Source organism: Argopecten irradians, chromosome 9 (genome assembly GCF_041381155.1).
Source record: "Argopecten irradians isolate NY chromosome 9, Ai_NY, whole genome shotgun sequence".
NCBI classification, from domain to species: domain Eukaryota; kingdom Metazoa; phylum Mollusca; class Bivalvia; order Pectinida; family Pectinidae; genus Argopecten; species Argopecten irradians.
In genome coordinates, this window is record NC_091142.1 from 1,999,470 (window position 1) to 2,018,884 (window position 19,415).

The 19,415-nt window shown below is 37.2% G+C and overlaps 1 protein-coding gene across 1 annotated transcript; it reads right to left on the bottom strand.

The window, feature by feature from the left end:
- Window positions 1–6,084: 6,084 nt before the first annotated feature.
- LOC138331140 (repetin-like) lies at window positions 6,085–7,941 on the bottom strand. Its single transcript, XM_069278611.1, has one exon. It carries the CDS (start codon window positions 7,939–7,941, stop codon window positions 6,085–6,087), a length of 1,857 nt encoding a protein of 618 aa, XP_069134712.1.
- Between the last annotated feature and the right edge of the window lie 11,474 nt (window positions 7,942–19,415).

Here is a 19,415-nt window from a genome sequence, read left to right on the forward strand (position 1 = left end):
CACCGTCTTATTATATAATCTCACTGCAGAGTCTTATTATAGCCCTCACTGTCACAGGCCTTAAAATACCCTCTAATGTCACAGTCTTATTATACCCTCACTGTCAGAGGCTTATTATACCCTCACCTGTCACAGTCTTATTATACCCCCTGTACACTGTCACCCTCACTGTCATTATCTTATTCATACCCTCAATGGTCACAGTTTGCACAATTATACCGTCACTGTCCAGGGCTTATCATATCCTCACTGTCACAGTCTTATTATACCCTAACTGTCTTAGGCTTATTATACCCTCACTGTCATAGTCGTATACCCTCACTGTCACATTCTTATTATACCCTCACTGTCAGTGTTATGATACCCTCACTGTCACAGTCTTATTATACCCTCACTGTCACAGTCTTATTATACCCTCACTGTCACAGTCTTATTATACCCTTACTGTCATAGTCTTATTATACCCTCACTGTCACAGTCTTTATAATACCCGTCACTGTCATAGTCTTATTATAACCCTCACTGTCAGTCATGTGATACCCTCACTGTCACAGTCCTTATAATACCACTCACTGTCACAGTCCATTATTAATACCCTACACTGTCCACAAGTCTTAAATACCTCACAGTCACAGTCTTTTGTACCTTCACTGATCACAGTCTTATAATACCCTCACTGTCACAGTCTTATTGTACCTCCACTGTTTTTTTTATTTCAGCAGTCCTATATTATTACGCTCACTCTGTCATAGGCTTATAATACCTCACTGTCACTAGTCTTATTAAAAAATACACTGTTCACTTTCACAGCGCTTATTATACCCTCCATTGTCACAGTCTCGTATTATAACCCTCACTTTCTCCAGTTCTTGATTATACCCGTTATTTTCACCAAGTCCTTATTATACCCTCACTTTCTCAGCTCTGTATTATACACTCACTTTCATAGTCTTATTTATACCCACACTTTCTCAGTCTTAATTATACCCTCACTGTCATAGTCTTATATACCTTCACTGTCAGTCTTATTAGACCCACACTGTCGTAGTCTTATACACTCACGGTCCAGTCCGTAATTTTACCCTCATGTCACAGGTCCGTATTATACCCTTACAGGTCAAAATCTCTATTATACCTTCACTGTCATAGTCCTTATTATGCCCTAACTGTCACAGGTGTCGTTATACTCCACCCGTCACAGTCCTTAATTAAACCCTATACTGGTCAAAGTCGTTTTTGTTACCCTCACTGTACACAGTCTTATATACCCTCACAGCCACAGTCTTATTTATTACCCTCACAGTCATAAATCCTATATTATACCCTCACTTTCCTAGGTCCTTATTTTGACCATCACTGTAACTGATCTTTATATACCCTCACGTCATATCTGATTATACTCTCACATGACACAGTCTTATTAATACCCATTACTGTCATAGTACTTATAATCCCCACACTGTCACAGTCTTATTTAATACCCTCAACTGTCACAGTCTATATTATCCACTCCCTGTCACAGTCTTATAATACCCTCACTGCGTCACAGTCTTATTGTACCATCACTGTCATAGTTCTTCAATTATACCCATCACTGAGTCTACTGAGTCTTATTATACCCTCACTGTCGAATATCTGATAATACACTCACCGACACAGTCTTCTTATACACACCAACTGACACAGTACAATTATACCCCCTTCACTGTCCACCAGTTCTAATACTACCCTCATTTATATAGTCTGAGCTATTACCTCACTGTCAGTCTTATCTAATACACCCACCACCTGTCCTCCTGTCCTTATTATACCCCTCACGGTTCCAGTCTTTTATAAAAAACCTCAATGTCACCAGTCCATATTATACCTTCATCTGTCAGTCCCTTAACTACTACCCTCACTTGAGTCAGGCTTCTTAGTATTCCCTCACTGTGTGTGTACTCAGTCTGTATAATACCCTCAATGTAACCAGTCTTATTATACCTTCACTGTCAGTCTTATTATTACCTCACTGTCAGTCTTATTATACCCACACTGTCACAGTCTGATTATAACCCTCACTGTCCACAGTCTTATTATAACCTCACTGTCTCAGTCTTATTATTACCTCAACTGATCACTCATTCTTATTTATTACCTCATGTCACAGTCTTAAGTTATACCCTCACAAGTTCACAGGTATGTACTTATCTCCCTCACTCATAGTCACAGTGATCAGAGAGAGAGATATACCTCACTGTCACAATCTTATTATACCCTCAATATGTCACAAGCTTTATTATACCCTCATAGACACAGTCTTATTAATACCCTCAACTATCATAGTTATTATCACACTTTTGTCTTCGAGTAATGAACATTTGGAGAATATGTGATATTAGTGCTGTCTGTACCGTACCGTCATATCAAGACTATCATAATTTTATATCAGCCCGGGCCTGATTATGAGTTATCGTCCTGGGACTTGATATCCCTCTTGTTATCCTGTAATGGAAGATGGGGAGTTTTTCTCTTCGGATTTTAGTGTTTGTCCGCTTGACTGGCAGACTTGTTTTTCGCAGTGTGTCTCAATAAAGGAGATGGGGAAAATTGTTTTTCCTGTTGTCCGAGTAATGGAGCGGGAGGACTTTTTTTTTCCTATTGTCCAGTAGATGCAGTCCGGTAATGGAGGACTTGTTTTCTGTTGTCCAGTAAATGGAGTGGGGAGAACTTGTTTTCTTTGTTGTCCAGTAATGGAGTGGGGAGACTTGTTTTTCCTGTTGTCCAGTAATGGAGTGGGGAGACTTGTTTTCATTGTTGTCCAGTAATGGAGTAAGGGGAGACACTTGTTTTCCTGTTGTCCAGTATGTGGAGTGTGGGAGACTTGTTTTTTTCTTGTTTGTCCAGTAATGGAGTGAGAGGGACTTGTTTTCCTGTTGTCCAGTAATGCAGTGGGGAGACTTTGTTTTCCTGTTGTCCAGTAATGGAAGGGGGGAGACTGATTGTTTCCTGTTGTCCTGCTGTAATAGGAGTGTGGGAGAATTTATTTTCTTGTTGTCCAGTATGGAGTGGGGAGGACTTGCTTTCCTTTGTCCAGGAGTGGGGAGGACTTGTTTTTTTCCTGTTGTCCAGTAATGGAGTGGGGAGACTTGTTTTCCTGTTGTCCAGTAATGGAGACAGGAAGACTTGTTTTCCTTGTTGTCCAGTAATGGAGTGGGGGAGACTTGTTTTCCTGTTGTCCAGTAATAGGAGTGGGAGACTTGTTTTCCTGTTGTCCAAGTAATGGAGTGGGGACATTGTTTTCTTGTTGTCCTGTTATAATGGAGTGAGGACCTGTTTTCCTGTTGTCCAGTAATGGAGTGGGGAGACTTATTTTCTTGTTGTCCAGTAATGAGTGGGGAGTGGGTTATTCTTGTTTTCCAGTAATGGAGTGGGGAGACAGTCTTGTTGTACCAGTTATAGCAGTGGGGAGGACCTGTTTTCCTGTTGTCCAGTAATGGAGTGGGAGGACTTGTTTTCTTGTTGTCCAGTAATGCAGTGGGGAGACTTGTTTTCCTGTTGTCCAGTAATGCAGTGGGAGGACTTGTTTTCCTGTTGTCCAGTAATGGAGTGGGAGGACCTGTTTTCCTGTTGTCCAGTAATGGAGTGGGGAGACTTGTTTTCTTGTTGTCCAGTAATGGAGTGGGAGGACTTGTTTTCCTGTTGTCCAGTAATGCAGTGGGGGAGAATTGATTGGTTTTCCTGTTGTGCCAGTAATGCAGTGGGGAGGACTTGTTTTCCTGTTGTCCAGTAATGGAGTGGGGAGGACCTGTTTTCCTGTTGTCCAGTAATGCAGTGGGAGGACTTGTTTTCCTGTTGTCCAGTAATGGAGTGGGGAGACTTGTTTTCTTGTTGTCCAGTAATGGAGTGGGGGACTTGTTTTCTTGTTGTCCAGTAATGCAGTGGGAGGACCTGTTTTCCTGTTGTCCAGTAATGCAGTGGGAGGACCTGTTTTCCTGTTGTCCAGTAATGCAGTGGGAGGACTTGTTTTCCTGTTGTCCAGTAATGCAGTGGGGGGACTTTGTTTTCCTGTTGTCCAGTAATGGAGTGGGGAGACTTGTTTTTCCTGTTTGTCCAGTAATGGACAGTGGGAGACTTGTTTTCTGTTGTCCAGTAATGGAGTGGGGAGGACTTGTTTTCCTGTTGTCCAGTAATGGAATGTCCATGTAATGGATGAGGAGACTTGTTTTTTCCTATTGTAATGGGGAGTGGGGAGGACTTTGTTTTCTTGTTGTCCAGTAATGGAGTGGGAGGACTTGTTTTCCTGTTTTCCATTATAGAATAGTGGAGGACCTGTTTTCTGCTGTTGAATAGGGGAAGACTTGTCAGTAATGCAATGGGAGGACTTGTTTTCCTGTTGTCCAGTAATGGAGTGGGAGGACTTGTTTTCCTGTTGTCCAGTAATGGAGTGGGGAGACTTGTTTTCTTGTTGTCCAGTAATGGAGTGGGGAGACTTGTTTTCTTGTTGTCCAGTAATGGAGTGGGGAGACTTGTTTTCTTGTTGTCCAGTAATGGAGTGGGAGGACCTGTTTTCCTGTTTTCCAGTAATGGAGTAGTGATGTTTTTCCTGTTGTCCATAATGAGTAGTGGAGGACATTGTTTTCCTGTTGTCCAGTAATTGAAGTGGAGGACCTGTTTTCTTGTTGTCCAGTAATGGGATCAGGTGGGGAGACTTGTTTTCTTGTTGTCCAGTAATGGAGTGGAATGTTGTTTCTGTTTGTTCCAGTAATGGAGTATGAGGACTGTTTTTGTTGTCCAGTAATGCAGTTGGGAGGACCTGTTTTCCTGTTGTCCAGTAATGCAGTGGGAGGACCTGTTTTCCTGTTGTCCAGTAATGCAGTGGGAGGACTTGTTTTTCTGTTGTCCAGTAATGGCAGTGGGAGGACTTGTTTCCTGTTGTCCAGTAATGGAGTGGGAGGACCCTGTTTTCCTGTTTGTCCAGTAATGTATAGTGGGAGGACTTGTTTTCCTGTTCTCCTGTTGTCCCATTAATGAGTGGGAGGACTTGTTTTCCTGTTGTCCAGTAATGCAGTGGGAGGACCTGTTTTCCTGTTGTCCAGTAATGCAGTGGGAGGACCTGTTTTCCTGTTGTCCAGTAATGCAGTGGGAGGACCTGTTTTCCTGTTGTCCAGTAATGCAGTGGGGAGGACTGTTTATCCTTTCAAGTAATGAAGTTGTCCTGTTGTCCAGTAATGCAGTGGGAGGACTTGTTTTCCTGTTGTCCAGTAATGCAGTGGGGAGACTTGTTTTCCTGTTGTCCAGTAATGGAGTGGGAGGACTTGTTTTCCTGTTGTCCAGTAATGGAGTGGGAGGACCTGTTTTCCTGTTGTCCAGTAATGCAGTGGGAGGACCTGTTTTTCCTGTTCTCCATGTAATAGAGTTGTTTCCTGTTGTCCAGTAATGGCAGGGGAGACTCTTGTGATTCCAGTAATTCCTTTGTCCAGTAATGCAGTGGGAGAGACTTGTTTTCCTGTCCCTGTTGTCCAGTAATGCAGTGGGAGGACTTGTTTTCTTGTTGTCCAGTAATGGAGTAGGAGACTTGTTTTCTTGTTGTCCAGTAATGGAGTGGGAGGACTGTTTTCCTGTTGTCCAGTAATGGAGTGGGAGACTTGTTTTCCTGTTGTCCAGTAATGGAGTGAGGGGAGGACTTGTTTTAATTGGGAGACTATGTGTTTCCTGTTTTCCAGTAATGGAGTGGGGAGAGACTTGTTTTTCCTGTTGTCCAGTAATGGAGTTTGGAGGACTTGTTTTCCTAAAAGAGAGTTGTCCAGTAATGGAGTAGGGAGGACCTGTTTTCCTGTTGTCCAGTAATGGAGTGGGAGGACCTTTTTTCTGTTTTCCTGTTGTCCAGTAATGGAGTGGGAGGACCTGTTTTCCTGTTGTCCAGTAATGCAGTGGGAGGACCTGTTTTCCTGTTGTCCAGTAATGCAGTGGGAGGACTTGTTTTCCTGTTGTCCAGTAATGCAGTGGGAGGACTTGTTTTCCTGTTGTCCAGTAATGCAGTGGGGAGACTTGTTTTCTGTTGTCCATTAATGGAGTGGGGAGGACTGTTTTTTCCTGTTGTTGTTAGTAATCAGAGTAGGTGAGGACCTGTTTTCCTGTTGTCCAGTAATGGAGTGGGAGACTTGTTTTTCTGTTGTCCAGTAATGCATAGTGGGAGGGCCTGTTTTCCTTGTTTGTCCAGTAATGCAAGTAGGAGACTTGTTTTCCTGATTGTCCAGTAATAGAAGTGGGAGGACTTGTTTTTCTGTTGTCCAGTAATGCAGTGGGAGGACTTGTTTTCCTGTTGTCCAGTAATGCAGTGGGAGGACCTGTTTTCCTGTTGTCCAGTAATGGAGTGGGAGAGACTTTGTTTTCTTGTTGTCCAGTAAATGGAGTGGGGGACTGTTTTTGTTTTCTTGTTGTCCCAGTAATTGGGAGTGGAAGGACTTGTTTTTCTGTTGTCCAGTAATGTGAGTGGGAGGACCTGTTTTTTCCTGTTGTCCAGTAATGCAGTGGGAGGACTTGTTTTCCTGTTGTCCAGTAATGCAGTGGGAGGACCTGTTTTCCTGTTGTCCAGTAATGGAGTGGGGAGACTTGTTTTCTTGTTGTCCAGTAATGGAGTGGGAGGACTTGTTTTCCTGTTGTCCAGTAATGGAGTGGGAGGACTTGTTTTCCTGTTGTCCAGTAATGCAGTGGGGAGGACTTGTCTTTGTTTTTTGTTGTCCAGTAATGGAGTGGGAGACTTGTTTTTCCTGTTGTCCAGTAATGCAGTGGGGGAGACTTGTTTTCTTGTTTCCAGTAATGCCAGTGGTAGGACTTGTTTTCCTGTAATGATTGTCTTGTTGACATAAGAGTGGGAGGACTGTTTTCATTTTTCCTGTTGTCCAGTATGGAGTGTGAGGAGGACTGTTTTCCCTGTTGTCCAGTAATGCAGTGGGAGGACCTGTTTTCCTGTTGTCCAGTAATGGAGTGGGGAGACTTGTTTTCTTGTTGTCCAGTAATGGAGTGGGAGGACTTGTTTTCCTGTTGTCCAGTAATGGAGTGGGAGGACTTTGTTTTCGCTGTTTGTCCAAGTAATGCAGTGGGATTTTGGACCTGTTTTCCTTGTTGTCCAGTAATGCGAGTGGGAGACTTGTTTTCCTGTCCGTCCAGTAATGCAGTGGAGGACTGTTTTCCTGTTCTCCAGTAATGCAGTGGGAGGACTTGTTTTCCTGTTGTCCAGTAATGCAGTGGGAGGACTTGTTTTCCTGTTGTCCAGTAATGCAGTGGGAGGACTTGTTTTCCTGTTGTCCAGTAATGCAGTGGGAGGACCTGTTTTCCTGTTGTCCAGTAATGCAGTGGGAGGACCTGTTTTCCTGTTGTCCAGTAATGCAGTGGGAGGACTTGTTTTCCTGTTGTCCAGTAATGCAGTGGGGAGACTTGTTTTCCTGTTGTCCAGTAATGGAGTGGGGAGACTTGTTTTCCTGTTGTCCAGTAATAGAGTGGGAGGACTTGTTTTCCTGTTGTCCAGTAATGGAGTGGGGAGACTTGTTTTTCCTGTTGTCCAGTAATGGAGTGGGAGACTTGTTTTTTTCTTGTTGTCCAGTAATGGAGTGGGGGAGACTTGTTTTTCCTATTGTCCAGTAATGGAGTAATGAGGACCATGTTTTTCTGTTGTCCAGTAATGCAGTGGGGAGGACCTTGTTTTCTTTGTTGTCCAGTAATGCAGTGGGAGGATTTTGTTTTCCAGTTGTCCAGTAATGAGTGGGGAGGACTTGTTTTCTTGTTGTCCAGTAATGCAGTGGGAGGAGACTTTTTTTCTTGTTGTTCAGTAATGGAGTGGGGAGACTTGTTTTCCTTGTGTCTCAGTAATGCAGTGGGGGACTTGTTTTTTCCTGTTGTCCAGTAATGCAGTGGGAGAGACTTGTTTTTTCCTGTTGTCCAGTGGAGTACTGGAGACATGTTTTCCTTTTTTCCAGTTATAGGCAGTAATGAGGGGCCATTTTTTCATGTTGTCCAGTTAATGGCTAAGGGGAGGACCTGTTATTCCTGTTTGTCCAGTAATGCAGTGGGAGGACGTTTTTTTGTTTTTCCTGTTGTCCAGTAAATGCAGTGAGGAGGACTTGTTTTCTTGTTGTCCAGTAATGACAGTGGGAGGAGCTTGTTTTCCAATGTAATCAAGACTTAATGAGTGGGGATAAACCTTTTTCCCTGTTAGTCCATAGTAATGCAGTTGGAGGACCTCGTTTTCCTGTTGTCCAGTAATGGAGTGGGAGGTCTTGTTTTTGTTGGTCCAGTTAGGTGGGAGGTTTGTTCCTGTTGCTATGTTATTAAGTGATAGGAGGAGGTCTGTTTTTCCTGTTTCCAGTAATAGCAGTTTGGAGGACTTGTATTTCCATTTTGTCCAGTAATGGATTGGTAGAATAGAGTTTTCCTATTTAAAGTTAAATAGAGTAATGAGACTCTGTTTTCTTGTTTTGTTCATTAAAGGAGTGTGGAGGACTCTGTGTTAAAAGTTGTCCAGGTAATGCAAGTGGGTGTGACTGTTTTTCTGTTGTTCCTGTAATCATCTGTTGTCCAGAAATGGATGGGTAGACTTGCTTTCTTGTTGTCCAGAAATGGAGTGGGAGGACCAGTTTTCCTGTATTACCTAGTAATGAAGTGGGAGGACCTGGTTTTCCATATATCAATTAATGAAGTGGGAGGATTCCTTTGTTTTCCTATTTTGAATGTACTGTTGTAGTAATGCAGTGGCTGAGGACCTTGTTTTTCCTGTTTTCCACAGTAATAGATCTGTAATGGAGACTTTGTTCTTGACTTCATGTGCCTGTAAGACAGCCATTTTGTTAAACTAATGACTTTAATACTGTGCCTTTCATGACACAAACAATCAAACATCTAGTGTTGCCAACAGATTGGTCAAACTGTAGGATTATTTTTGGTTGGTCAAACTGTGGGATTATTTTTGGTTGGTCAAACTGTGGGATTATTTTGGTTGGTCAAACTGTGGGATTATTTTTGGTTGGTCAAACTGTGGGATTATTTTTGGTTGGTCAAACTGTGGGATTATTTTTGGTTGGTCAAACTGTGGGATTATTTTTGGTTGGTCAAACTGTAGGATTATTTTTGGTTGGTCAAACTGTAGGATTATTTTTGGTTGGTGCAAACTGTAGATTATTTTTGGTTGGTCAAACTGTAGGATTATTTTTTTTAGGATTATTTTTGGTTTTTCCAGATGCCTTTAAGAAAGCGAGGATCCGAATGATGCAGGCTCGAGAAAGTGCAACTCGCGACCTGTTCCAGGAGGCTAATAAAACTAGAGAACTTGCAGCATAGTACAACATATATATTTACAATACAACTCGTGACCTGTTCTAGCAGGTTAACAAAACACACAGCATCAGACATTTAAAGCCTTGGTAACTGATATCTTCTGAGGCTGATACACGGTATACATGAGACATTGACCAGATAAACCTGTGTAATCCGACACACTGTGGGATATACTTTGTGACCTGCCTAATATGACACTGTTGAAACTGTGTAAACATTAGTAACCTGTATAATCTGACAATATACAACATTGGCAATTGAAATCACCAGATGGAGTCTGGTCTGTCGGCCATCATATGGTGATAATGTTGATGCATGTTAGTTTGTTACAGTTTTTGTGATTGGTTGAGTAAGAAAGCTGTCAGCCAATCAAGTCTGTAGGGCTTTTGGCATTATATAATTATAGGATACAAGAAGGCCATTATAATTTACAGATTCAAGTTGAACCGAAATCTGAGCATGGTGATTCGAAAATCTAATAGATGTCAATAAATCATGAATCATGATGGATCATTTCATTTAGTACCATCTGATGCTGTGTATATAAATTAGTGGTCAAATGACTTTGTATGATATATACATTTGGGACACAACTTGTAGACACTGACATCTTGTACAGTATGACAATGTTTTGTCAGAAAGAAGAATAAGCAAAGTTTGCAGGTTTCATTTCTTTTTCGCATATTCCAGAAAATCATGCATTTATTGATGAACTGTATTTGTTAAAACATCATGAATAAAAGATGTTACATTAAGTAGAAATCTTTTATTACAAATACAAATAGTAAAATCATTCCGTCCATATTTATTGAACACCGGTACATGTTTTTATGTATATTTTTATATGCCAATTAGATAAAATAAAAATGATATACAAATAAAATTGTTCGCAATTTCTTTTACAATGTTATTATGTAACAAGGCAAAGAAGAAGGAAAGTGAAAGTTGTATCATTATGAAACCTATTTTTTAGTAACTGCTTATGTGTACTCTTCGTTCAAGGTCACTTGGGTCAAATCTTAATAGGATTTCATGTTGATAACCAAGAGGTTTAGAGATCTTGGGCCCATGCCATACTGGGATAAAAGGCTACACAGGAAGATAAAATGAATAACCTTGACCTTCATTCAAGGTCACAGGGATAAAACATACTAAATTCTTCTTGTCAATAATTAAAAAGCCTAAAGATATGATATTGAACCTATAGCATGCTCTGAAGGAAGGCTACCAAGTTTCTTCAAATTAGTGACCTTGAGCCTCAACCAAGGTCACAGGGGTCAAATAGGCTGAAATATTTCAACAACTCATTAAATATTTAAAACGTCAATACACTTGATATTAGACTTGTGGCATGATGGGATGAAAGGCTACAGAGTTTATTAAAATGAATTACCTTGAGCTTTATTCAGAGTCACAGATCAAATACATATTAGGCTAAAATATGATATTTTTTTTTTGATAACTAAGAGACCTACCAGATGTTGGGTCTGTATCTACACGAACAATGTTAGAGGTATAGCGTTATGTCTCTAACTGGCTTTAGGCAATATACCTGTTGTTGGGGGTAAGATTTTCAAAGTTTGTATTTTATCACTGAAATCGTAATTCATGGCATATGCTTATCTATTTTTCATATATGAATACTTAGATTAAAGATGCTTCGATCACCGCTGATGAATGGTATTTTTTCTCTTATCAAAAACAGGAGCAGACAAATTAGTCTTTTTCTTCAGTTACATAAGTTACTTACTTTATGCCATTACCATCATTGGAAAGTTACAGCTCCTTAATTTACTTCAAGTTAAAAAAAAATTAAAATGATTTATTGCGTCCCGATAAAACTCCATGTCACTATGCTCTATATGGAATGAAATACTGCTTGCGCATGCACCAAAAGCAAAATAAATTATTTCAGGGGTACTTTTGTGTTAAATATAAACATATTAAGAAGATGAGTATCGTTTATGCTCTGTTGGTGAGCATCTTTTATATAATTGGTTGTCAAAGACATTAAAAACAACAAGGTTTGTTCAAATGAATGACCTTGACCTTCACAACCAGCGTATATGACACAGAGCAAGACAACAGATGAAGCATGACATAAAAAAATCTTCACCAGTGATAGTTCATTAAAAATTCTATTTATTATAAAAAACATGTATATGATTGATATACAAACAAAAATGATACAAATTAAAATACAAAATTATTTACAAATAAACCCACTTGTACAATGATTACATTAAAATAAAGATAAAGAAAAGCATGCAGCACTTCCCATGCTTGATAAAAATCAAAAACAACAAAAATTTTTAGTTACTACAGTAACCCGACATTGTTAGGCTATACACCAACACAAATACATGTCATAATCTCCTTAAAAAGGCCAGACTCAATATATGCTTATAATAATCTCTGAAAAGATTGTAAAATAATGCACATAATTCTCATCTTAGGAGATCGAACACTAATACACATCATACTTATCTTAGGAGATCGAACACTAATACACATCATACTTATCTTAGGAGATCGAACACTAATACACATCATACTTATCTTAGGAGATCGAACACTAATACACATCATACTTATCTTAGGAGATCGAACACTAATACACATCATTCTCATCTTAGGAGATCGAACACTAATACACATCATACTTATCTGAAAAGATTTTACAATAATACACATCATTCTCATCTGAAAACATCGAACACTAATACACATCATACTTATCTGAAAAGATTTTACAATAATACACATCATTCTCATCTGAAAACATCGTACACTAATACACATCATTCTCATCTGAAAACATCATACAATAATACACATCATTCTCATCTGAAAAGATCGTACACTAATACACATCATTCTCATCTGAAAACATCGTACACTAATACACATCATTCTCATCTGAAAACATCATACAATAATACACATCATTCTCATATGAAAAGATCGTACACTAATACTTATCATACTTATCTGAAAAGATTTTACAATAATACACATCATTCTCATCTGAAAACATCATACACTAATACACATCATACTTATCTGAAAAGATCGTTACACTAATACACATCATACTTATTATCTGAAAAGATTGAACACTAATACACATCATACTTATCTGAAAAGATTTTACAATAATACACATCATTCTCATCTGAAAACATCGTACACTAATACACATCATTCTCATCTGAAAACATCATACAATAATACACATCATTCTCATCTGAAAATAATCATTACATCTGAAAACAATACACTATCATATCATACTTATCTGAAAAGATTTACAATAATACACATCATACTCATCTGAAAACATCATACACTAATACACATCATACTAATCTGAAAAGATCGTTACACTAATACACATCATACTTATCTGAAAAGATCGAACACTAATACACATCATACTTATCTGAAAAGATTTTACAATAATACACATCATTCTCATCTGAAAACATCGTACACTAATACACATCATTCTCATCTGAAAAGATCGTACACTAATACACATCATTCTCATCTGAAAAGATCGTACACTAATACACATCATTCTCATCTGAAAACATCGTACACTAATACACATCATTCTCATCTGAAAACATCATACAATAATACACATCATTCTCATCTGAAAAGATCGTACACTAATACACATCATTCTCATCTGAAAAGATCATACAATAATACACATCATTCTCATCTGAAAACATCGTACACTAATACTTATCATACTTATCTGAAAAGATCGATACAACAATACACACATGCTTATCTGAAAAGATCATACACTTAATACACATCATACTTATCTGAAAAGATCGAACACTAATACACATCATACTTATCTGAAAAGATTTTACACTAATACACATCATTCTCATCTGAAAAGATCGTACACTAATACACATCATTCTCATCTGAAAAGATCGTACACTAATACACATCATTCTCATCTGAAAAGATCGTACACTAATACACATCATTCTCATCTGAAAAGATCGTACACTAATACACATCATTCTCATCTGAAAACATCGTACACTAATACACATCATACTTATCTGAAAAGATCGTACACTAATACACATCATACTTATCTGAAAAGATCGTACACTAATACACATCATACTTATCTGAAAAGATTTTACACTAATACACATCATACTTATCTGAAAAGATCGTACACTAATACACATCATACTTATCTGAAAAGATCGTACACTAATACACATCATACTTATCTGAAAAGATCGAACACTAATACACATCATACTTATCTGAAAAGATCGTACACTAATACACATCATACTTATCTGAAAAGATCGAACACTAATACACATCATACTTATCTGAAAAGATCGTACACTAATACACATCATTCTCATCTGAAAAGATCGTACACTAATACACATCATTCTCATCTGAAAAGATCGTACACTAATACACATCATTCTATCTGAAAACATCGTACACTAATACACATCATACTTAATCTGAAAAGATCGTACACTAATACACATCATTCTCTCATCTGAAAAGATCGTACACTAATACACATCATTCTCATCTGAAAACATCGTACACTAATACACATCATTCTCATCTGAAAAGATCGTACACTAATACACATCATTCTCATCTGAAAAGATCGTACACTAATACACATCATTCTCATCTGAAAAGATCGTACACTAATACACATCATTCTCATCTGAAAACATCGTACACTAATACACATCATTCTCATCTGAAAAGATCGTACACTAATACACATCATTCTCATCTGAAAAGATCGTACACTAATACACATCATTCTCATCTGAAAAGATCGTACACTAATACACATCATTCTCATCTGAAAAGATCGTACACTAATACACATCATTCTCATCTGAAAAGATCGTACACTAATACACATCATTCTCATCTGAAAAGATCGTACACTAATACACATCATTCTCATCTGAAAAGATCGTACACTAATACACATCATTCTCATCTGAAAAGATCGTACACTAATACACATCATTCTCATCTGAAAAGATCGTACACTAATACACATCATTCTCATCTGAAAATCATCACGTACACTAATACACATCATATCTCACTAATACATCATCTTCTCATCTGAAAAGATCGTACACTAATACACATCATTCTCATCTGAAAAGATCGTACACTAATACACATCATTCTCAATCTGAAAAGATCGTACACTAATACACATCATTCTCATCTGAAAAGATCGTACACTAAAATACACATCATTCTCATCTGAAACATCTGAAAAACATCGTACACTAATACACATCATTCTCATCTGAAAAGATCGTACACTAATACAACATCATTCTCATCTGAAAAGATCGTACACTAATACACATCATTCTCATCTGAAAAGATCGTACACTAATACACATCATTCTCATCTGAAAAGATCGTACACTAATACACATCATCTCATCTGAAAAGATCGTACACTAATACACATCATTCTCATCTGAAAAAGATCGTACACTAATACACATCATTCTCATCTGAAAAGATCGTACACTAATACACATCATTCTCATCTGAAAAGATCGTACACTAATACACATCATTCTCATCTGAAAACATCGTACACTAATACACATCATTCTCATCTGAAAACATCGTACACTAATACACATCATTCTCATCTGAAAAGATCGTACACTAATACACATCATTCTCATCTGAAAAGATCGTACACTAATACACATCATTCTCATCTGAAAAGATCGTACACTAATACACATCATTCTCATCTGAAAAGATCGTACACTAATACACATCATTCTCATCTGAAAAGATCGTACACTAATACACATCATTCTCATCTGAAAAGATCGTACACTAATACACATCATTCTCATCTGAAAAGATCGTACACTAATACACATCATTCTCATCTGAAAAGATCGTACACTAATACACATCATTCTCATCTGAAAAGATCGTACACTAATACACATCATTCTCATCTGAAATATCGTACACTAATACACATATCTGAAAACATCACACAAATACACATCATTCTCATCTGAAAAGATCGTACAACTAATACACATCATTCTCATCTGAAAAAACATCGTACATAATACACATCATTCTCATCTGAAAAGATCGTACACTAATACACATCATTCTCATCTGAAAAGATCGTTACATAATACACATTCTCTGAAAAATCGTACACTAATACACATCATTCTCATCTGAAAAGATCATACAATAATACACATCATTCTCATCTGAAAAGATCGTACACTAATACACATCATTCTCATCTGAAAAGATCGTACACTAATACACATCATTCTCATCTGAAAAGATCGTACACTAATACACATCATTCTCATCTGAAAACATCGTACACTAATACACATCATTCTCATCTGAAAAGATCGTACACTAATACACATCATTCTCATCTGAAAAGATCGTACACTAATACACATCATTCTCATCTGAAAACATCGTACACTAATACACATCATTCTCATCTGAAAAGATCGTACACTAATACACATACACTAATACACATCATTCTCATCTGAAAAGTTTCGTACAATAATACACATCATTGAAAGATTGATCATCTGATAAACATCATACACTGAAAAATACACATCATTCTCATCTGAAAAGATCGTACACTAATACACATCATTCTCATCTGAAAAGATCGTACACTAATACACATTCTCATCTGAAAAGATCGTACACTAATACACATCATTCTCATCTGAAAACATCGTACACTAATACACATCATTCTCATCTGAAAAGATCGTACACTAATACACATCATTCTCATCTGAAAAGATCGTACACTAATACACATCATTCTCATCTGAAAACATCGTACACTAATACACATCATTCTCATCTGAAAAGATCGTACACTAATACACATCATTCTCATCTGAAAAGATCGTACACTAATACACATCATTCTCATCTGAAAAGATCGTACACTAATACACATCATTCTCATCTGAAAAGATCGTACACTAATACACATCATTCTCATCTGAAAAGATCGTTACACTAATACACATCATTCTCATCTGAAAAGATCGTACACTAATACACATCATTCTCATCTGAAAAGATCGTACACTAATACACATCATTCTCATCTGAAAAGATCGTACACTAATACACATCGTTACACTAATACACATCATTCTCATCTGAAAAATCGTACACTAATACACATCGTTACACTAATACACATCATTCTCATCTGAAAAGATCGTACACTAATACACATCATTCTCATCTGAAAAGATCGTACACTAATACACATCATTCTCATCTGAAAAGATCGTACACTAATACACATCATTCTCATCTGAAAAGATCGTACACTAATACACATCATTCTCATCTGAAAAGATCGTACACTAATACACATTCTCGTTACACTAATACACATCATTCTCATCTGAAAAGATCGTACACTAATACACATCATTCTCATCTGAAAAGATCGTACACTAATACACATCATTCTCATCTGAAAAGATCGTACACACTAATACACATCATCATTCTCATCTGAAAACATCGTACACTAATACACATCATTCTCATCTGAAAAGATCGTACACTAATACACATCATTCTCATCTGAAAAGATCGTACACTAATACACATCATTCTCATCTGAAAAGTCATCGTACACTAATACACATCATTCTCACAACTGAAAAGATCGTACACTACTACACATCATTCTCATCTGAAAAGATCGTACACTAATACACATCATTCTCATCTGAAAAGATCGTACACTAATACACATCAGTTCTCATCTGAAAAGAATCGTACACTAATACACATCATTCTCATCTGAAAAGATCGTACACTAATACACATCATTCTCATCTGAAAAGATCGTACACAACACATAATACACATCATTCTCATCTGAAAAGATCGTACACTAATACACATCATTCTCATCACGTACACTAATACACATCATTCTCATCTGAAAAGATCGTACACTAATACACATCATTCTCATCTGAAAACATCGTACACTAATACACGCATCATTCTCATCTGAAAAGATCGCACACTAATACACATCATTCTCATCTGAAAAGATCGTACACTAATACACATCATTCTCATCTGAAAAGATCGTACACTAATACACATCATTCTCACTATCGTACACTAATACATCATTCATTCTCATCTGAAAAGATCGTACACTAATACACACATTCTCATCTGAAAAAGATCGCACACTAATACACATCATTCTCATCTGAAAAGATCGTACACTAATACACATCATTCTCATCTGAAAAGATCGTACACTAATACACACATTCTCATTTGAGAAAAGATCGTACACTAATACACATCATTCTCATCTGAAAAGATCGTACACTAATACACATCATTCTCATCTGAAAAGATACACCTAATACACACGTTACACTAATACACATCATTCTCATCTGAAAACATCGTACACTAATACACATCATTCTCATCTGAAAAGATCGTACACTAATACACATCATTCTCATCTGAAATGATCGTACACACTAATACACATCATTCTCATCTGAAAAGATCGTACACTAATACACATCATTCTCATCTGAAAAGATCGTACACTAATACACATCATTCTCATCTGAAAAGATCGTACACTAATACACATCATTCTCATCTGAAAAGATCGTACACTAATACACATTCTCATCTGAAAAGATCGTACACTAATACACATCATTCTCATCTGAAAAGATCGTACACTAATACACATCATTCTCATCTGAAAAGATCGTACACTAATACACATCATTCTCATCTGAAAAGATCGTACACTAATACACATCATTCTCATCTGAAAAGATCGTACACTAATACACATCATTCTCATCTGAAAACATCGTACACTAATACACATCGTTACACTAATACACATCATTCTCATCTGAAAAGATCGTACACTACAAATACACATCGTTACACTAATACACATCATTCTCATCTGAAAAGATCGTACACTAATACACATCATTCACATTCTCATCTGAAAACGAATCGTACACTAATACACATCATTCTCATCTGAAAAGATCGTACACTAATACACATCATTCTCATCTGAAAACATCGTACACTAATACACATCGTTACACTAATACACATCATTCTCATCTGAAAAGATCGTACACTAATACACATCATTCTCATCTGAAAAGATCGTACACAATACACTAATACACATCATTCTCATCTGAAAAGATCGCACACTAATACACATCATTCTCATCTGAAAAGATCGTACACTAATACACATCATTCTCATCTGAAAACATCGTACACTAATACTATACACATCGTTACACATAATACGTACACATCATTCTCATCTGAAAAGATCGTACACTAATACAACACATTCTCATCACTGAAAAGATCGCAACACGTAATACACATCATTCTCATCTGAAAACATCGTACACTAATACACATCATTCTCATCTGAAAACATCGTACACTAATACACATCGTTACACTAATACACATCATTCTCATCTGAAAAGATCGTACACTAATACACATCATTCTCATCTGAAAAGATCGTACACTAATACACATCATTCTCATCTGAAAACATCGTACACTAATACACATCATTCTCATCTGAAAAGATCGTACACTAATACACATCATTCTCATCTGAAAAGATCGTACATAATGAACATACATCACTGAAAGATCGTACATATCATCTGAAAAAGATCGTACACTAATACACAATCATTCTCATACGACTGAAAAGATTGTACAATAATACACATCTTTCTCATCTGAAAGATTGTACACATAATACACACTAATCATTCTCATCTGAAAAGATTGTACAATATTACACATCAATTCTCATCTGAACAAGTGTACAATAATACACATCATTCTCATATCTGAAAAGATCTGTACGACTAATACACATCATTCTTATCTGAAAACATTCATTGTACAATACAGATTATTCCTCATCCTGA